Source organism: Dipteris shenzhenensis, chromosome 4 (assembly GCF_047967505.1).
Source record: "Dipteris shenzhenensis isolate YYH24624 ecotype China chromosome 4, Dip_SZ_1.0, whole genome shotgun sequence".
In the NCBI taxonomy this organism is placed as follows: Eukaryota; Viridiplantae; Streptophyta; class Polypodiopsida; order Gleicheniales; family Dipteridaceae; genus Dipteris; species Dipteris shenzhenensis.
Genome location: NC_141599.1, coordinates 57,821,217 through 57,843,281, shown reverse-complemented (window position 1 = coordinate 57,843,281; position 22,065 = coordinate 57,821,217). Strand labels below are relative to the sequence as shown.

Below are 22,065 nucleotides of genomic sequence, written 5' to 3'. Positions count from 1 at the left end.
CCTTGTGTCGTAGGCAGCCCTACAATAAAGTCCATGGAAATGCTCTCCCACTTACTTAGTGGTATCTCCAAGGGCTGTAAAAGTCCGGGTGGCTTCACCTGCTCGGCCTTGCTTACCTGACACAAAAAACACCGTGTCACATATTCATGAATATGCTTTTTCATCTTTGGCCAAAAGAAATCTCGCTTCACGAGATCATATGTCTTTTCGACTCCTGGATGTCCCGCACATGGGCTATCATGGCACTGTCGAATGACTCTCTGCCTGAGATCATTCTGACTAGGTACTACAACCTTGCCATTTCTTTTCAGCATACCATCCCTTATGGCATATCTTGCATACGTTTGGCCTTTTCTGGATGCCAGGTCATCCTTTTTGTTTTCCCCGGGTTTTAACATATGAGCCTTAGGCCAAAGACTCTGGACAAACTCGTCCACCTTTTGAGTTTCTCTAATCTCGGTCATTAGAGCACTCTCTAATACCATAAAACTCATATTGTACATAATGCGAGAACGCATCAGACACCTTATTATCCTTCCCTCTTCGGTACCGAATCGTCAAACTAAACTCCTGTATGAGTTCTGCCCACCTAGCTTGGCGGCCCCTCAAGTCAGGCTGTTTACAAAAATGTTTCAGAGTATCATGATCGACATCCACATAAAACTCTGAACCATACAAATAATGCCTCCATGTTTTCAAAGCATGGATAACAGCATACAACTCCAATTCATGAGTTGGCCAATTCCTTTGAGAGGGAGAAAGCTTCTTACTTTCAAAGGCTACTGGCCTTCCCTCTTGAAGGAGAACTACTTCTACCGCAATGCCACTTGCATCAGTTTCCAGGAACAACGGTTTCTGGGGATCAACTATTTTTAACACCGGTCCTGTGACCACAGCTTGTTTTATGGTGTTAAAACTTTCTTGTTGATTCTGTCTCCATATAAAAGGTACTTTATCTAAGGTCAGATCAGTCAAGGGCGATACTATTTCGGAATATCCTTTGATATGCCTTCTATAAAATTGGACAAATCCCAAGAATGATCGCAAAAAGCGGTCAGACTCTGAGGGATTGGCCAAGTTAGTATTGCAGCCACTTTCTTTGGATCCATTTCTACTCCCTCTGGAGTAATTATGAATCCTAAGTATTCAAGTCTAACCATACACAGTATAGTTTTCTTTTTATTTACATAAAGACTGGCTTTCCTCAAAGTACTGAACACTATTCTTAAGTGTTCACGATGCTCAGTAATACTTTTACTGAACACTAGAATATTGTCAATAAAATGTACTACAAACTTTCCAATATACGGACGTAGTAAATCGTTCATAAGCATGATGAATGTAGCTGGAGCATTGGTAAGTCCGAAGAGCATTACCAAAAACTCATAATGACCAAACCTGCTTCTGAAAGCGGTTTTATGCACATCCTCGGCTCTAATCCGGATCTGATGGTAGCCACACTTAAGATCTATCTTGCTGAAAATCACGGCTCCATGTAATGCATCTAGCAAATCATCAATCCAAGCCATCGGATACCTGTGCTTAATAGTGATATTATTCAATGCTCTGTAATCTATACAGAGGCGAAACGTATCATCCTTTTTCTTCTTTAATATCACTGGCGAAGCAAAAGGTGAGAAACTTGGTTGAATCTGCCCCAACTTGAGGTATTCTTCCAGTTACTGGGCGCGACACCTACTAGGTCGGCCGGACTCTTGACTCACCAGGGTCCCTCTTGGAAGCTCCTTCTTCTGCTTCCATTCAGGTCAATGGGTGTTTTGCTTTTTTCTTTTTTTTTAATAAAAAGCACCACTAAAACACTGCACGTACAAACTGAAAAAATTCAGTATACGGACATTCTGACACGATTCCCTATACTAGGGAATACCTGCAATCCCAGATTCACACTAACTAGGCATTTGACACAAGCATATATCACAATATACCCCAAACCACTCTCCCTGTACTAGGGAAATTCCCGCATCAAACTGACTTTATCACAAAGGCATATGCACAAGTATAATCTGACCCTGCTTTGAACCACAAGCCTACATACGGGCTGGCTATTCCTTCATGCAAGCTGAATATTCTACACAAGCTAATGTTCAGGGAAAAAAAAAACAAAATGACGAAAACAGGAGCAAATGATGTCGAAAGCCCCCTAGTCTGTTCGCTCCTGCCACCCAATGCTATCAGTCATGGAGCGGCTGAGTCATCCAAAATCAGAGCAGGGTTCCCATAAGCAAGACGGACGTTCCTTCGTCGATGAAGTTTCGTAGATGAAACAAATTCGAAACTCCCACTACTGTCATGAACCTCGTGTGTCGCCCATCGCCACGTATAGCCTCAATTTCGTAGATCTTTTAATTCCATGCTATTTGCGTAGGCCAGCGCCGATCAGACCTCTCCGTTAAGCCCATGAACGGTCACACATCCCATGCCTGCGCTCAAGTCTGCTGTCCGATACCAAACATTACGTTCTTCAAAGTCTTCCTTCACAAGGGATACACAGCAGTCCATGAACGGCTCAGCCTCACGAACAGGGCCACCTAACAGACCTGTCGTTCGCCTTCATTCGTCGTAACTCAATTCGGTCAGGTCCAGCATGCGCAGTAAATTCAAATCGTTGTCTGCATTACAAAAAGCCGATCGCTGACTGAAATCCTTCTTTTTGCCAGCTCGCTCTCCTCCTACGCAATCCCCTCGTTCAACCTGGCTCTGATACCAACTGATACGTTCATTTCATAATTACTACAGCAGATCACGGGAGTAGCACCACCGAATATCCTCCTAGCCAACCTTGCTGAAGCGTGAGAGCTCACAGAGAAATCGAATCAGGCAATGCTCCAGACCTACGCTCTGCTGAGCCTGAAGGAGCTACAACCGAAGGCAGCTCAAAGCACAACAACTGAGTGGACTACACCACTCTGAGTGAAATCTGCTAGTTAACTCGCCTCCAATGATTTGAACCACACACACAGCACAATAATGGATCCTAGGAACATAGATGCCGGTACTCGATATCCTTACAGACTTGCATCACCGCAAGCTGAATCGGTTCAGCCCATCTATGCTAGACTTGGACCGTTGCCTCATGGTTCAAATCAAAAACCAACTAGCATGTACTAAATGGATTTACTGCTCGAGCCATGCCGGGCAACAAGAGCATCCAAAACAGGCATGTGATACATGGATGTGCTGCTCTAGCCATGCCGGGCAACAAGAGCAATCCAACAGTAACAAGGACTACTTATTCTGCAATTTACCATTCAGCCTAGAAGAGGAGACTCTCCATCTTCTGACTGATACAAAAATCAACAAAACTAGCAGGGAAGATGTAGGAATATAAAAGGAAGAACTAGAAACTAGAAAACTAGAAGTAAAATAAGAACAAGATTGAAAGACAGACAAAGAGTTACCTTGTAGATGAGTGTAGACAAGACACAAGCTAGATAGATTGCAATGATGTGACCCATGAATATATGGGCCAAAGTACAAGACATAAAGCAAGACTGCTTATGGGATAATTGTAGAGGTGCCACATGGCACATACTCAAGACACAAAGACTAGACTAGACTAGACAAATGTAGACTAGGGAAATAGTACACTTAGTGTGCACTTATCTCCAACACCCTCCTTAAGTTGACACTAGGAGTAAAACAGAAAGACAAGACTAGAAGACAGACATAAAGACTGATAGACTAAGAGACAAGACAGAAGACACGACAGACAAAGATCCTGAGACACCCCTTCTCAAGTGATATCCTCATATGGGTCCACAAGGGTAGGGACAAGATGGATCTAAAACAAAACACAGTCAGATTGATAGACAAATAGACAGATAGACAAGACTAGATAGACAAAAGACTGACTGTAGACAAACAGAAAGACCAAGACACTAGAACCCCTTGACCTACATCATCGGTGGTCAAAGTGGTATGAAGTAATCAGAAAGCCCACTTCTCATCATATGAGGAAGGAACAACAGGATCTGCTGATGGAGATGTTGCAGCAACATGGGCTGAGGTAGATGCAGGGGCTGATGTAGAGGGTTTGGAGTAGCAGTCCCTCTCCCAGTGATTATCACGGCCACAAATGGTGCATGGATGAGCCTTGAAACAGTCCTTCTCCATATGATTAGTTTTGCCATAATGGGTGCAAGGCTTTCTTACCTTAGAACTTCCTTTCTTTGCTAAAAATGCAGTGTCAGTTACCTTTCGTTGTTGAGTTCTTTCTTCCTCTTGGAGAGCATTGATGATACCTTCAAGAGAAGGATTATTGTGATACTTGAAGGTAGTGACAAGAGTAGCATAGGTGTCAGGTAAGCTTTTGAGAAGCACAGCAATAGCAATATCTTCGGAGATGGGAGACTTTACTATGCAAGCTGAACCATAATACTGCGAAGATAATTGACATGAGAGGCTATAGTAGCTCCTTCCTGCATATGTAGGTCAAAGAATGAGATCATAAGTGCAATCTTAGAGTTTTTAGATCGGGGTCCAAAAAGGGTATCCAAAGTGATCCATGCTTGAGGAGCAGACTGTATGTCGGAGATGTGATGAATGTAATCATCTCCAAGACCGAGCAAGATGATAGCATAGGCTTTGTCATTCTTGGCGGTGACAACTTGCTCAATGTCGGGATCTTCGGGAGCAGCTCGGTGAACAATGTCCCAACGACCTTCTTTCATAAGATGGCACTTAATTTTGATTTGCCAAGTATGAAAGTTGGACCCATTAAATTTGTCTCAATAGACATGAGAGAATGAGTAGAAGAGGCCATGTGGGAAGGTCTTATCTCTTGCTAAGATGCAAGGGCAGTGTCTATTCCCTTACAAGATTGCAGAAATAAATGAAGGAAGAGATCCAAGAAGCCGGCTCGTTCACCACTTGTTAAGGCCATAGCATGTGACAGCCCATCGAAGCATGAGGAACCAGCGAAAAAGGACTGCTCAGCAAACTGAAAGAGGCAATGCACAGTACCTTAATCCCAGGCAGAGGCAGAGGCGCAGAACGGGGCGCGGTCCAGGAGGTGCAGGCAGCACGAGCTCCAAAGCAATGCCGTAGGGAAGACATGGGCAGCTCTTAGGCGATCTCCGTGCAGTCACGAACAGATGGCGCAGATCACGAACAGCAGCTGGAGAGGTCCAGCTTGTTGAAAGAGGTACGGGCGAATTGCCAGCAGAGGGTACAATGTCGAAGCGATGGTACGTGTAGGTACACATTCCGCACAGTCGTACGGACTGTACGGACAGTCTTGGCTGTACTTTGAGTTGTACGTACGTTGATGCAGGTGCAAGAGCGACAGCAGGAGCGGGAGCTACAGCAGGGCCAAGAACTGATGGGCATGCAGATCTGGCAGAGAGCGGAACTGTGCAGCAATGGCGCACAGATCTGGCGCGCAGATCTAGCAGAGATGGTGCGCAGCAGATCTGGCAGCGCCAGCTTCACATTCTGCTCCAAAGGAACTGAAATAGGCTTACAGCTTGTCATCCCATATTTGGACAGCATGTCCAATCCATATTGCCTCTGCAAGAGCCATATCCCACTTGTGGATCTAATCACCTCAATGCCCAAGAAGTAACGCAGGTCTCCCAAATCCTTCATCTCAAACTTTTGCTTCAATAGCATTTTCACATGAAGGATATCTTCATCACTATCACCTGTGATGATTAAATCATCAACATAAATGACAAGCAACATAATACCTTTCTCTGTTTTTCTCACATAAAGTGAGAAATCTGCCGTGGAAATCTGACGCTCCATCGCCTTAACTGTAACATCAATACCTCGATGTCCTGCATACGGTGGATCATGACATTCTCTCATGACCTTCTGCCTTAGCTGCTTAGTTACACACAACTTGCCATGCATCATCATAAACCCATCCTTAAGCACATAATGCTCGTGCCTCTGTCCATTATTAAGCTGGTCATAAATTTCAGCAAATTGCTCATCTTCCGCATAGTAATCCTTCATTACATCCAACTCATTGTGATAAGCAATTGTCACAGCTGAAACTTGAGGCTTCTTGGACAAAGCATCTGCTACCACATTCTTCTTGCCCTCAACAAGTACAATCTGAAAATGAAACATTGACAAGAAGTTTGCCCACCTCATGTGCTTCTCAGACAGCTTAGATTGGGTCAAGAAGTAGAGCAAAGGCGGATGATCCATATGTACTGTAAAATCAGCTCCCACTAAATAATGCTTCCAAGTGGATAAAGCATGAAGTACAGCCAACACCTCCTTCTCATAAATCTGTAAATGCAACTCGGCTGGCTATAAAATGCGACTCTCATAAGCTACAAGATGCCCATCCTGTGTAAGAACAGCTCCAATACCATTTCTACCGCAAGCTTCCGATGCACGTGAAAAGACTTCCTCAAGTCAGGTAAAATCAGCACCTGTAAGCTTGCGCTTCAACTCCTCAAAATAGTCATTCTCCGCTTGTGTCCACTGGAAAGGTCTTTCCTTCTTGGAAAGTGCATGCATGGGGGCTGCAATTTCTGCAAAGTGACGGATAAAACGACAGTAGTAGGAACACAAACCCAAGAAACTACGAACCTCGTGCAAATTCTTTGGTTGTGGCCAACTCCGTATTGCTTCCAGTTTAGCTGGATCCATACAAACCCCATCCTTGGAAACAATATGCCCCAGAAAATGAATCTTAGCCATGAAAAACTCACTCTTCTTGGGGTTTATGAGCAACCTCAGCTTCCTAAGCTCAGCGAACACAATCGCGAGATGCTCTCGATGCTCCTTCTCATCTTTCGAAATACAATCATGTCATCAAAGAATGTACCCACAAAGGCTCTGTGGTCTCGAAAGATCTTGTCCAGCATAGGATTGAAGGTGGTAGGAGCATTATTGAGTTCGAAAGGCATAACCAAAAACTCATACAACCCAAAAGAAGTCCTGAACGCCGTCTTATGCACATCCTGTGGACGTATGCAAACCTAATGGTACCCACTCTTTAAATCAATGCGGTTGAAAACAGCTCCCTCCTTCAACCTATCGAGAATATCATCTATCCTAGGTATAGGGAAGCGATTCTTAATGGCAATCTTATTCAAGGCGGGGTAATCAATACACATACGCCAAGAACCTTTCTTCTTCTGAACCAACAGAACTGGAGAGCAATAAGGCGATGAACTGGGCTGAATCAGCCCCTTCTCCAAAAGTTCATTTACTTGACTCATGATCTCCTGCTGCTGCGACGCACTAACTCTATAAGGTGGTCTATTGGGTGGACTACTTCCAGGTATGATGTCAGTCCCATGGTCCTCTGGCCTTTCTGCCGAAAGCTCACTAGGCAACTCATTAGAAAAGCAATCTGAAAATTCAGTTAGAAAAACAACCCTTTGCTTTTCCAAACGGGAAACAATATGCTCTTCATTTACAGGGGGCATCTCTCTAGCAAAAACCATGTACGCAGAAATATGACTTTTCATTACATAATTAATGGCAGAAGCCGTTACAACTGGGACAAACTCCCCTTTTAATTTTGTGTCAATTACATGGGTCTTCCCCTTATGCAAAACTGTAATTTTGCTCTGCTTGGCTTCGATCACCGCATCCCAACGATGCATCCATGGCATACCCAACAAAACATCAAAACCTGCAAGTGGCAGAATATAAAAGTCTTCGCTGTCCACGAAAGACTGAATATGCAAGCGCAACTTCCCTATAATAGGTGTGACAAGAGTAGTGAACTCTGGGTTAGCCATGCCAGCTTCACAGAGTTGTGAACTCGGGAGAAATAAAATTGGCCTTTGCACCTGGATCATACTGTTTGATCCCGAACCTTACCCCAAGCTATGCATAACTCAGTTTCCTCACCCTAGGGCTGCTCTCTGATCACATCAGGCATCAAACCAGACATGGTCTTTTGTTTCTTCCCCTTCTGATCTCCTTTGCTTGCCTCAGCCTTCTCCTCATTCCACTTTGGGAAATCCCAAGACACATGACCTGATTGTTGCTGCATTAGGCATACCTGTTTGCATCCCTGGGGCTGCTCCAACATTTGCATACATCATATTCTGTCCCATGGGCTGTAAACTAGGCTGAAATCCAACTGTTTGACTAGCAAGCATACCCAAAAATTGGGCTTGTGGGCTGACTACAGCCTGAAACACTGAACCACCACCCAAATAACCTGGGTGCATCCGGTTTGCCAAAACTCCTTGCTGTCCGGAAACCATGGACTGAAAATTATTACCTTGAGTCGGCCCTGGAATCGTATTACACTGCTGCTGACCATAGGGGATTTGAGAGGGCTGATCCTGAAAGCTGACATGTGGTCTCTTGTTAGCGTCAACGTCCCTATCCCCATCATCAGGCTTCCTTTTCTTTGGCTGCACATCTCAGTTCATCACCTTTTGGAAGTGAGGATCCTGTGTGAACTGCGTGAAAGCACTGATGACACTCTGCATCTGAGCCTTAGGCATACCTGTTTAGGCATTAGGCATACCCGTTTGCATCCCTGGGGCTGCTCCAACATTTGCATACATCATATTCTGTCCCATGGGCTGTAAACTAGGCTGAAACCCAACATTAGGCATACCTGTTTGCATCCCTGGGGCTGCTCCAACATTTGTATACATCATATTCTGTCCCATGGGCTGTAAACTAGGCTGAAACCCAACTGTTTGACTAGCAAGCATACCCAAAAATTGGGCTTGTGGGCTGACTACAGCCTGAAACACTGAACCACCACCCAAATAACCTGGGTGCATCCGGTTTGCCAAAACTCCTTGCTGTCCGGAAACCATGGACTGAAAATTATTACCTTGAGTCGGCCCTGGAATCGTATTACACTGCTGCTGACCATAGGGGATTTGAGAGGGCTGATCGTGAAAGCTGACATGTGGTCTCTTGTTAGCTTCAACGTCCCTATCCCCATCATCAGGCTTCCTTTTCTTCGGCTGCACATCTCAGTTCATCACCTTTTGGAAGTGAGGATCGTGTGTGAACTGCGTGAAAGCACTGATGACACTCTGCATCTGAGCCTTAAATAGTTCCACATCCTCCTCATCCGTCCGATCATTCTGATGCTCTGCAACATGCCGAGTCTCCTCTCTTGCACCCTGGTCACCACTAAAAGACTAAGACATATGCTCTTCCTCCTCCCCAGTAAGGCTCATAGATCTCTCCCTGCGTGACATATTTACTGAATAGTATGTTGTCTTCTTCACCTAGTCTGCTGGACTTGCACCAAGCCAACCACATGCTCCCCTCTTGAAGAAGTTAGGTGGATCCCGGCAATGGAACCACTGAAACCAGCCTCAACAACGTAAAGGGTGGTAGGATCCACTTAATTACAGCATATACAGTAAATTGACAAGTAAATATGCACCACAGAACAAATCACAGGGGAGCTAGAGCGCTCCTACTCAGAAACAAGACACCGATTGGCCCCAAACGTTGGTGCCCCTTGCGGTATTTATTTAACATTCATTTGAAGCCAAGCGGCTGATTACAAAAGTCTCTGGGAAGCTGCACCACAGGCAAACCAATGTCCACAAACTCCCCGTCTAGCCCACCTTGTAGTTCCCTACTCCACTTCAAACAGTGAACAGCATCCAATCACTAGACAATCATGTATCTTCAGCCAACCAAAGCATGCTACAGAGACCCCAATAGCATCCATTGTCTGAGCCACTCCTGCAATCGCACAACCAAGTGCCCAACCAGCCAAACATGGCTGAACAACTGCAAGACAAAGCCCTCAGTAGCTGAACTCTAATGCAATCAATCAGCCAAACACTTCCCAACGGGTTGCCTCAATTTATAGCCTCCCTGGCCACTGCCCAACAGTATAAATCAACCCTTCTTCGCGAGGAAGGAAACCCAAACGCAATAACTAGCCAGAAACCAATTAGGGAACGGCAAAAGCAAGCAAAGACAAGCCTTCTTCTACCCGGAATCCACAAAAGAAAGGTCACCCTGGCTGGAAAACCCTGGATCCTGCGGAGATAAGCTGATTCTGCTCTGGCACAGCCCCAAAAGCAGCTTAAAAGCGAACACCCACGCCTGGAAAGTTACCAAAATCAGCAACAGCACCCGGAAGTCTCCACAAAACATATCGCAATCTTCCCTGCACAGCCTGGACAGCCTGAAAACAAATCGCAATTTCCTGTAGCAGCCTGGAAACATCGGGAAACAGACCCAAAACACGATGCGGCACAGCCCGGAGAACCTGGAAATAGAATCGCAATCTACAGAAGACACCCTGGTAGAAATCGCAATCTGCAACAGGCTTTGGATCAGGTGCAATTTCCTTTGGCAGGCCCTGAATGCATTGGTACTGACCCTGGCTGATGACCATTTTCCTTGGCAGGCCCTCAAAGCTCCTGGTAAAATGCAATTTTGCTCTAGCAGCACCTGGCAGGCTCTGGCACCTCACAACTGATGATCTGGCTCCTTCTGAAACTGATTTGGCCTTCTAAGTCCAAAAGAAGAGCTCTCCCCCTCTTTTTAGAACCCTGGCTAAAAATAGCAATTTTTAATTGCACCACTCTTTTGGCCCCCCTGTTGCACACTTTGGCCCTAGGAATTAATTGCCTAGTAATTGGGCGCACATTCACTATTTCCAAGGGCCCATTAGGAATTTTAATTTCCCAAGCCCCGCCCCACGGCCGGACCCTCGCGCCTCAGAGGCTCAAGGCAGTCATGCACAAATTACGGGATTCGCAAATCAAAAGTCCCATAATTTCACATCCTCGTGACATCGGGTGCCTTTGCGGATGGTGCCACCATTGCCTGAAAAATTGATCCCCCTCTGAAATATCTTGGATGCATCATGGGCTGAGGAAGGGCTTGCTGTCCTTGATTGATTGAATGAAAGTTATTGGCATTACCCACTACAGGGGGTGATCGAGGGCATCTCTAACAGCTGTCCACTAAAAGAAACATGCCTAGGAGTCTTCCTATTTCTTCTGGGCTGACTTTTTGCTTCCAGGGGAAGCAACCATATGGGGAGGAGCTTGCATAATCTCCGTGACAGCATGTTGCAACTGCGATAGGGCTCCCGCTACACTTTGCATTCGTAGCTGAAAAAGTGCATTGGGATCAAGCTCCTCTGCCTCATCTACCTCATCCTGTGAGTCCTCCGTGGCATGCTGAGAAGAAACTGGATGTGCCCCACTATCCTGCTGGTCATCACCCCCGCTGATATTGTGCTCCTATTCAAAGCTCTCTGATGCTCTGTCTTCGTCCTACTCCTCCTGCTCAGAGATGGTCAATGACCTCTCTGTAGATGGTGACGATCCTTGCAATGGAACCACTGAAACCGACCTTCGATAAACAAAAGGGCAGTGATCTTCTTCTACTCCGTCATAAACTTCATAAATGGCCACAATGCAAGCTTCAGTCACTTCAATCACTTAGCACAACTTAGAAACAAACTTCAACAACAACAAAGGTGAGGCTAGAATGCCCCTACTCAATGAAAATAGTACACAGTGCACCCGCTGGCCCCAAATGCCTTGGTGCCCCTTACGGTAATTATTTAATGCTTCTGAATGGAAATGCTTTACAACAGGGGTTCAACCCTGCACTGTTCCTCTCTGCAAATCCTCTGCATGTCTTCAAGGCATCTAATCCAAGTCTACAAATTCCACTAGCAAGGCATACTCAAGCATTCACTTATGATCTGACCCAATTGAGAGGCATTCAGGCATTCAAACCACTGGCAAACTGAGCTCCAAGCAGCCTCAAGGGTATCACATGCATCCACACTATCCTTAGGCCTACCATAGGAACACCCTCGCCTCTGGGTGCTTGCTAGAACTTGTAGGAGTCCTGAAAGGACTGCAAACAACATGTCTGCAGTGCAAAAAGCTGCAAAACAAGAAAGAACAAAGAAAGATAGAACTTGGAACCGATTCCTGTTGTTTGTGGCAGAGGGGTGAGCTCCTTCCTCGCACCTATCCTCTATCCAGGCTCCCCGCAGGGTGCAGGTATCTTCAAACAATCAGGATAAGAGAGAAATGAAGGTAGAGAGTGGAGGGTGAACAAGAAAGAGCGATGGTCCACAGATCTGCCCCAAAATGACTGCTGCCTCGGGATCTATGCTTGAGTCCTCCTAAGAGAGGATGCCAAAACCAGCAGGGAAAGTTCCTCCTGCAGCCTGCACTAGTCCAGAACAGCTCCAGAAGACACCACGCAGCCAGAAACACGTGCAGAAAGGTCCAGCACAGCAAAAGAGCACCCCAAGCACCTACTGGAGGCAGTTGTACACGTCGGTACGGATTCCGTACAGTTTGTACGAAAATTTTCAAAAAGTTAAAAAAATGACTTCTGGCAGTTCCTAGAAGTGTGAACTAGCCTTGGAACAACCAAAACAGATTTAAAACGGCTGAAAACAGGCTTGAAACAGCTCAAACAGCTCAAAAACTGCACAAGAACAACTAAAAACGTCCAACACCTCTAGGAGAGTGAGGGGAGAGAGATGGAAGGTGGGGGAAGGGCATGTATACACATGCATGACAAATGGCACCTTCTCCTTGTGATTTGCCCCTTCCAGTCCTAACCCCCATATCAAGGACAACGTTGGTTGTCCTTGGGCCCAACTCTTAGACCCCTCTTTTAAAGCCTTTGCCTTGCCCTAGGACCTATTGGTGCACCTAGACTTTGCCCCTAGGAACTTCTAGGAAGTGTGCACTTCCTGTATCCAGTCCCTCACGGCCAAACCTGGTAAACCCAGGGTTGAGCGTAGGTTGAGTTACGAAGATACTTTACATCACTTTTCACGTCCCCGTGAGGGTGACAGTAACCATTGCTTACCACAGTGAGTTGGATGCAATGAAGGACATGTATGCTCAGGATGAGGATTTCTCCAAGACTTATGACCAGCTGTCTAATAATCAGGGGCATGACCATTATACTCTCAAAGATGGCTTGATGCATGGGCGCCTTTGTATCACAAAGCAATTAAGGTCAAAGGTTATGATAGAAAGTCATGTTGCACTGTATGCAGGGCATAGAGGCAGTGATGCCATAGTGAAAGCAATGGAGCACTTTTTCTATTGGCCAGCTTTGAGACAAGATGTGGATGCCTTTGTCAGAACATGCATCATCTGCAAGAAGGTCAAGTTTGACCAGCAAAAGACACGTAGATTGTTGCAGCCATTGCCAATCCCATATACACCGTGGGAGAGCATTGCGATGGATTTCATATTCGATCTTCCTAGGACACCTACGGGGAATGATGGCCTCTAGACTATTGAATGCCGATTTAGCAAGCAAGCACACTTCATTCCAGCGAGAAAAACAATAACAGCAGATCACCTGGCAAGGTTGTTCATGCAGAATATTTTCAAATATCATGGTATGCCTCTGTGTATCATGAGTGACAGAGATCCACGTATGACGAGTCTTTTTTGAAGAGGGCTCTTTGAGAATATGGGCACTACATTGAGATTTTCATCTTCTTTTCATCCTCAGCCAGATGGGCAGTCTGTGAAGAGGCTGATTCCACTATTTCTGATTTGCTGAAATGTTATGTGTCTCAGCATAAGACACAATGGGAGCAGTACTTGCCCTTAGTGGAATTTGCTCACAACAATACTGTGCATACTTCCACTGGGAAAGCTCCTTTTGAAATAGTAGTCAGAGGCAGGAAAGTCCCGCCTATCTTGCATACTAAGGATAAGATTTTTGAGGCTGGTAAGTATGTTGAAAGGATGGATGAGGCATTTAAAAAGGTGAAACAAGCTCTCAAGAACACTCAAGCAAAGCAGAAGAAGGCAGCTGATTGTCACCATAGTGAATTAATATTTAATGAAGGTGATTGAGTTCTTTTGCGTTTTTGAAAAGGCAAGGCTGAAAAAGAAGAGGGGCAAAGACCGGTTGCTCCCCAAACTCAGCATGAGATATTATGGACCTTTTCAAGTTTTAGAGAAGTTAAGCGATGTAGGTTACAGATGTGTCTATTCAATGGGTCTACTTAATTCAAAAATTCATTATCTCTTGACTCAGAAGTCCGATTCATCTCAGATTTTTTGCGGGAGTTGGTTCCAGGTTCGGTTTTTCCTTGTTCTTTCTTGCTTTGCAGCTTTTTGCAGTGCATGCGTGTTGTGTGCAGTCCTTTCAGGACTCCAACAGGTTCTAGGAAGCACCCAGAGGCAAGGGTGATCCTGTGGAAGGCCTAAGGACAGTGTGGATGCATGTGATAGCCTTGAGGCTGCCTTGAGCTCAGTTTGCCAGTGGTTTGGATGCCTGAATGCCTCTTAGTTGTGTCAGATCAGAAGTGAATGCCTGAGTATGCCTTGCCAGTGGAAATTCTAGTGGTGCACTGGGATTAGATGCCTTGAAGACAAGTAGAGGATTTGCAGAGAGGAACAGTGCAAGGTTGAACCCTTGTTGTAAAGCATTTCCATTCGGAAGCATTAAATAATTACCGTAAGGGGTGCCAAGGCATTTGGGGCCAGTGGGTGCACTGTGTATCATTTTCATTGAGCAGGGGCACTCTAGCCTCCATCCAGTTATTTCTCAAGTTGTTTCTAAGTGGTATTGTTTAAAGTTAAGTGGTTGGAAATGAGGCAATGTGGCTGTGAATAATGAATATGCAATGCAAGTTCTAGTCTACTGCCCTTTAGGTAACTGAAGGCCGGTTACAAAAGCGGGGAGCAGCGGCAGCGTTTCACACCATATCTGAGAGAACCTCAATTCCTGAGTTTACTTAAAGGATTCCATAACTTAATTTTTCAAGGAGAGAGTGATCAAAAAAGTTATGGTGTGGCACTGTTGGTGAGAGATTAATTGTGAATGGGCCTTGCTTGCTAGGCCAATTCCAAACAACAGAATGCAGAGGAAATGCCGTTATGATCCTACACCATGTATGTGCACAAGCATATATGATAAAACAACGATCATATCTAAAGATGGGCAGCGGGATATGGAAACCAGCACTTCAATAGAAATGTCCAAATATGGGATGACTCACATGCTGCTCCACTGGTGCTAGGTCTGAGGCTACAAGGTATTGCCTGACCTTCTACTCTCCTCCTCTTCTGCTGCATGCCTCCAAAGTGAGGTTTTCAGTGGCTAAGGGAGGATCCCCAAAAAGGAGTCTTCTCAGTTACCATTCTGCTCTAGGTCTTATGCTCCAACATTGAGCTCTATACTGATGGTTAGGGCCTGCTGGGATCCTTGGCTGTTTGATGCTGGTGCCTGCTGCACTCTGCAGCTGCTCACCTCCACCTTGCTAGTGCCTGGAGTGCACCCTGCAAGTGGCTGCAGTAAACTGGTCTGACAAATGTGCTTGCAGCCACTGTTTGTGGCTTGTTTGAACCCCACAATGGCTGCCAGAAGTCTGCAACTGAATTGTTTCTCTCCCCTTCCAATGGGGGCTTTATATAGGGCATGAAGTTCCAGATGGACAACCAGATCTGGGTCAGTCAACCTGCTTGGTTGGCTGGCGGACCAGAACATGACACTTGCCCCAGCCTTGCTGCCCATCAGCCTTCCCATATACAGGCCTGGAAGCTTAGCCAACCGATTCCAGCCTATATGCTCCATCAAAGGAGACAAGTGCTGGCTACTGTCCAGCCCTATGCAAGGGCCCATGTGTGGCCGAAATGAATGGCAACAATCACCATGGCTGTCTGCAGACAGATATGCCCTAGAGGGAGGATCTGTAATTAAATCAAGGAGGACAAGTCCAAGAAGGGTCCAAACATACTGCCCAAGTGCTGCCCATGTGGCAGCTTCTCTTTCCTTCATCACACCCCTATCTTCCTATAGCTGTCGCTCCTTGGTGCTCTCCTTGTATGGGATCTTACATGTGAGGAGTTCTCCAATACCCTCTCTTAACGACCAATGTGAGCTGCAGCCCATTCCTCAATGAATGTGCTCCATTTGGTCCCTGAGAAGAAAGCTTAGGAGCACGTTGAGGATGTGCTTCAAACCTGGTCCAAACCCCTTTATCGGTGTACTCCAGGTTCTACTATCTGATGGCATACTAGGTAACTGGTCAATGATGTGGCCCTCCAAGTGGTAGTGACCATTTTCTTGATATCTTTGTGATTGCCACGCTGATCCTTGTGCACAGAGACTGTATTGGTGGGCCTGCATAGATCCCTTCCACCAAGGTTCTGAAACTCTGACTCTGGTGTGTAGCATTCAAAGCGTGTTAGATGCTAGCTTTGGAAGGATTTTAGTTCTGAAAATTAGTTGAAAAAAAGGGGGAAGGGGAGGGAAACTATTCACATGACATGTAGAGAAGCAAATGAAACACATAAATTATCTAAAACATCATATGTAATCCTAAACAGCATGAAATAGTGATTGAGACGCCAAGAGAGGAAAGAAACTAAGAGAAGGCTGATAAATACATCATGAAGTGTGTGGGCTCAGAGGAAAGAAACTAAGCGAAGTCTTATAAATACATCATAAAGTGTGTGGGCTGAGAGAGCGCAGGCTGCAGGCTGAGATGGCTGATAGAGGGGTGCAGGAGAGAGGGGCTCAGAGGTGTTTGCCAGGTGCGGTGCGACGCGTCTAATTAAGATAAAAAACAGTTCACAGATGCACCTAACGTTTTGAAGCATTCCAGAACTCTTCGTACGATTTGATTCAAATCCTGCCGTTAGGTGCGCGCACCGAATCAACCATGCTCTCTAGAAAACTACTTTCTCTGAGCTAGCCTTGGTTCGGACCCTGAGTCTTCCAAGTTACCAATCGTACTAGTCTTTGACTCAGTCTATAATGAGAATCTCCACCATCTTGCAATTAGAAATTATCGGGGTAACCTCATTGACATCTGACTTTCAGTTTCATGGCCTTCAAGAAGTTTACCACTCTTACAATCATCAAGCAGGAGGCATCGCATGCCTTGCAAAGGGCTGTTCCCGCTAGCTGTCTGATGGGTCTTTAAATTTCATTCTTTCTGTTGAGAACAAATATTCCAAAGCACTCTGTTGAATTCATAAATAAATAATGAGAATACTTACCACGTGTATATATACAGATGTTGCCTGCCATCCCAGCAAACTAGTCACATCTCCTGAAGGCCATCCTCCTCTGATTCTGGACCATGCAAGGTCTTGATTAAATTGCTCTTGAAGCTTCCACTCAATTGATCCTGAGCTACCTTAGTGTTGAAGAACTCACTACTGACGCGATGTGGACAGCATGCTGCTCCACTAGTGCTAGATCTAGGCAAGTCTTGTACCGTACTCTCTACTCCTGCTGCATGCACCTAAGTTAAGGTCTTCAGTGGCTTAGGGACAAGGCCGTGTAATTGCAGGCCCAGTAATGTGGTTTGTAGCCTCATAGACCATTAGTCTAGCCAGCCTGTAATGGCCAACCAGATTCACACCTGGGGGTCTATTAAAACCCTGCAGTACCTGGCCTTTTCTGCTGGCCCTTATGCAGGTGCTGATGCAGCTCCATCTGCCCCACCAAAGGGTCCTTATGCAGGCTGCCTTGCAGCCACATGATAGGGCCCATTTTTGAGTACCTCTTTATCTGCAAGAAGTTCCAGAGCAAAGATATCAAGTTAGTCGATTGCATCACCTAGGAGAAATGTGTCAACATCTTCATAGAGACATGTGAATGACATTGGGTTTTGCTCTACAAGTAAGTTTTGAGGTTGTTAAGCATAGTACGTCTTTAATATCAATAATGACGTCAGTGGGGATGTCATAGTAGCTAGTCCCTGCTATGCGTGATGGAGTTTATGGTTTTCAATCGTATGAGTGACTATCGTGAGATTGAAACTGCACACTGTGTTGTAATTTTAGAGGATGAGTTTGAGCATGTTCCTGGATTCATCTAGATATGTTTACTCAGTAAAAGCAATCTCTGAGAGGTTTCAATCTGCAAGTGTTGGCACTGTCACAATTGTGATAGATATATCATAGTGTATCATAGTGTACACGAATGTTGTGAGTTTTTGGTGAATTGAGAACTTTCTGGTTCTGTTCATTTTCTCGTTTTGATAACTCATACTCTCATTGGTCTTGGTATTCCTGTTGTTTTTTGACATCAGAGACAATTTGCCAGAATTGAAATAGGCTTGTTTTTTGTGTGTGGTCATTCTTTTCCTGGAAGGTGTCGTCTAGTTTGATCAAGGCTGTGCGCTTGTAAGCTCTGTCCTAACTGATTGACGTTATTATGAGCAGGTGCACAAAGAAGTACTCTATATTTTTACTTTTGAGCTGCTGTTTGGCAAGGTATACAGTCTGCTACATATACTTCTACAAATAGATGAAATAGGTTCTTACGTGGACACTTTATGAAGAAATCATTGTTTAGTTCATGAAAATCAAGCTACATCAATAATTTAACAGAGACTTGGCTGCCAGGAGCCGGTGTCTTCTGGGGGAATCGAAGATTATGTCCTCTCTCGAAAGAGCTCATTACGGGCTGCTTTGGCTCGGATGCTAATGAAGAAGAATGCTACAGGTGTGGAAGAGCTGCTGCCTGCTCAAAGAGTTGTTGGTATGTGCAATGTTATTTAATCTATTTCTTAATGCCATATTAGGGGACAGTGTAATGGTTCTATGTGACAATATATTTTGAAATAGTCACTTGTCAGTCTTGATTCTGCTGTGAAGTATGAAGGCAGGCTTGTCCACATTATTGGGGACATTTCTTGCACATTCAACTGAGAAAAGACTTCCTTAGAAAATGGTGCTTATTTGAAATGAGATATTCAGAATTCCTTTTTCATAGGTTAAGAAGGTGATTGTCTTAAAATTATCAGATTCAAGAAGCAATCAGCTTGGATGCAATACAGGTGACTTTAATGGGATAGGAGAGATGAATTTCACAGAATATCTGCATATTCGTTCTACATTATAGGCAGAGTAAATGGTCAGTGCATGGGAATTTGCATGCGCATGACACATTTCCTACTCTAGCTAGAACGTTTCAGGATATGCATATCTTTTGGCAGTAGCATCTTGTGGCAGAACAACTATTCACAGCAGTGCAGTATGCATGTACACCACCACAGTCAACAAAATGGAAGGAGTAGCCCAGTCAGCACGTGTGAAAGTGAGAAGGAATGCAAACGCATTGTTCTGTTGACTCAGTGAACTGCACCTAGCAGTCCAGCACCTCAAGGGTAGCACTTAGGTAAGGTCATATGTTGTGAAAAGCTTCATCATGTCTATGAAGAGAAAGCCTTTCTACTGAAGAAAAAGAATGACCACAAAATAGGGAGGGGAAGATAAGTAGCGGTGACCTGGAAAATGGAGCAGTTCTCCTCTCAGGGGACTTCTGCCAGAAGTCTTTGGAGTTGTTACTAAACAAAATGTTTATTAATTTCTTGTTCCGACAGACGAAAGCTTGCTTCTTCCTACAAACAAGATGCCTTTGTATAAGTTGTCTATGCATTGCATTTATATGACTACTGTACCAGTGCATGTGGCATCTAACATATATGACAGTGGTATGAGATGCCAATCTCATATGCATTCAATGCAGGCTCTGTCTACATGACATCTTCAAGGGATGAAATGCGAATCTGACGGAGCATCTATCATAAACATGATGTCAGAAAGTCACTGCTCCACCCTTTGGACAGCCGGCTAGATCTAGATGATTAACATGTAAGGCCCCCATGTGTCGAGAACTGAGAGAGGATTAGGGTAGATGAAGAACTCAGCCATCCATGCCTGTGTTGTGGACATGGCACATGGCCATGCAATGTTCAGATTTGCCAATCATTGGTGGGTTCTGTACAGGCCCAGCATATGCATCATGGTTTGACTCTTAATCAACATCCACATGGCAGTGTTAAGATGACAGGTTTGCCGATGACATGGCATTCATATTTGCAGATGACATGTCATATGCAGTCGGCTGATGAGGTGCCAGATTGGCTGTCAGTGCTGATGTGGCCAATGCCAATGTGGTAATAGTGTGGCTGTCAATGTGTCCTGTTAGGTGTCACATGGCACTCGGTTGTCTGCATTCAGACATCCACACAGCAGTTGGCCTGTTGTGGGTTTCATTCACTTCCAGGACCCTCGGACCAAGGCTCTTCTCTTCGACTTCTTGGTCCGACCAGCCGGTATGTATGGCAGCCCTTGTTGGGGGCCTGACATGTCAGAGATAGAGTGGACACGGGTGGAGCGCTTGCAGATCCTCATGCTCTCACGGATGATCCGGGGAACCGTCTGTACCACATCACATCATTTAGGCCGAGTTTGGTGCTTCTCCACTCCAGCTCGATGCAGCCTTTCAGACCATCACATATCTACACCGGGTTAGATCATATGGGGACTGCACATCAGGGAGACAGAGGTTGCCGTGGTTGGCTCCCGATTCCTCCATGAGGTTGGCAGCAGAGGGAGATGAGCGAGGCTGGTATGCATGGACTCACAGATGGTTTGTGAGACTAGGGTTCCACATCGATAGGATACCTCCTTTTCAGTACAGTTTAGATGCCCCTCCGGTACTCCCACTTACCATCCCGATTGGGCCACATACCAACCATGTCATTCGAGAGGATCTCCTGCAGCTACACACCTTTAGGACCTGGTTGGAGCCGAGGGAGCTTCCAGTGAAGCTGAGTTTCTACAGAGACTACTGTCTTTGCATTTCAGAGGAGGGATTCATCACACCACCGGGGTACACAGAGCTTCATATGCCTCACTCACTACGGATCTCCATCGGACAGTTTCGGGTATCATCACACCGCCTCCGCATAGAGAGTGGCAGAGCAGAGGAGATTCCTAGGGAGCATCGCTTATGCATACTGTGCGACTGTCAGGAGGTTGAGTCGGAGGAGCATTTTATTTTCAGGTGCCCAGTGTACTACGAGATCCGAGGTCGCTACCACTGCCTCTTCAAAGACGGCTCCGGGCTCCTTTCGAGATTCCTCGCCTACCCAGATCAGAGATGCCTCGCGGCCTTCATTCACGAGGGTATCCGATATAGAGAGTACTTACTTAGGCGACGGGGCTTGGTCACATCATCAGACACCTCTCAGAGCAAGATCACAGAGTTCTTCCCATCGAGTGACATTGATCGTCCAGTCTCTAGTTGCCGACGTGACAAAGACCCCGACCCGACGATCGCAGCACGACACACGAGACATCGAGGGGACACAGATCACTCTGGGGGACCTCCCGTCATTGTTTAGACCCGGTATACGTCCCACGGGAGTCACAGTGGCTCTGGTCTTGCGTCGAGCCTCGTCCAGGAGACTGAGATGCACTCCTGGACTGAGATGCACGGCACCCCTTGACGGGCACCAGCGTCCCATCACCAGCTATGCACCAGCCAGGGGGACATGACATACGGAGGATTCTGCTCCGCTCCACCAGTCCTTTTCTTTTCATTGTTACATCCAGATGTATTTGATTATGTATGATCAGACTTAGGATTCAGCATGGGTGATGATGCTCGTTTCAGTAGCTCCACCCTTACTGTGATTTGTGTCAGGTTTTCTTTCAGTCTCATAGACCCATCGGTCTTCCGAAGACTCTAATAAAATTTCTTTCTTTCTTTCTTTCTCTCCCCCCCCTCTGAAAAGTGCGTTCTATCAATGCTCAAGGGAAAACCAACCATTCAAATCAGCTATCCATGTGAGCTGACCATGCAAGAAAGTTATATAAAAGTGCTTGTTGTTGTCTAGCGTGCTTCTGGAGAACCTACTGCCTAGGGAATCTTAGAAAGAGGGTCCAACAACCAAGGTAGGGGGCTATACAACGATTGGATGCCTCGATCCATGAATGCGTAGAATATACCTACAGGCTAAGCCTTGCAGATATACACACATCTTTTGGCTGAGAACCTATCGAGGCACCTGTTGGCCTCCAATCACCAGATTGCAATGGGCGATCCAAATGTTCCACGCAGTAATGCTGGACATCATCTCTTGAACAGTGTATAGGCCGCTGACGAGATTGAGGAATAGAGTTCTTCACCTTGGTTGGAAAGACCCTTTGTCTAGCAATACCGTATGCTGACAAACCCTCTCGATTGAATAGGCATGAATCCCCTCTGTCAACCAGGCTGCCATGCCCCAAGTGAAGTCTTGCTACATCTTTTAAGTCCGAATATGAAGAGCCCTGTGCCAGATCTTTTGTGCTGCCACAAACAGTG

At 45.6% G+C, this 22,065-nt stretch overlaps 1 protein-coding gene across 4 annotated transcripts in view; it reads left to right on the top strand.

Annotated features, from left to right (window-relative positions):
- Nucleotides 1–22,065, top strand: part of LOC147903105 (S-adenosyl-L-methionine-dependent methyltransferases superfamily protein) — a 146,412-nt gene that overhangs the window by 51,392 nt on the left and 72,955 nt on the right. For 2 of the 4 annotated variants that reach the window (XM_087374189.1, XM_087374190.1), the window contains exons 3-4: nt 18,129–18,179; nt 18,312–18,411. In XM_087374189.1, the coding sequence (XP_087230315.1) occupies nt 18,129–18,179; nt 18,312–18,411 (151 nt within the window). Of the gene's footprint in view, nt 1–18,128; nt 18,180–18,311; nt 18,448–22,065 lie in introns of all 4 variants that reach the window. The other 2 variants (XM_087374186.1, XM_087374188.1) reach the window with 1 other exon arrangement.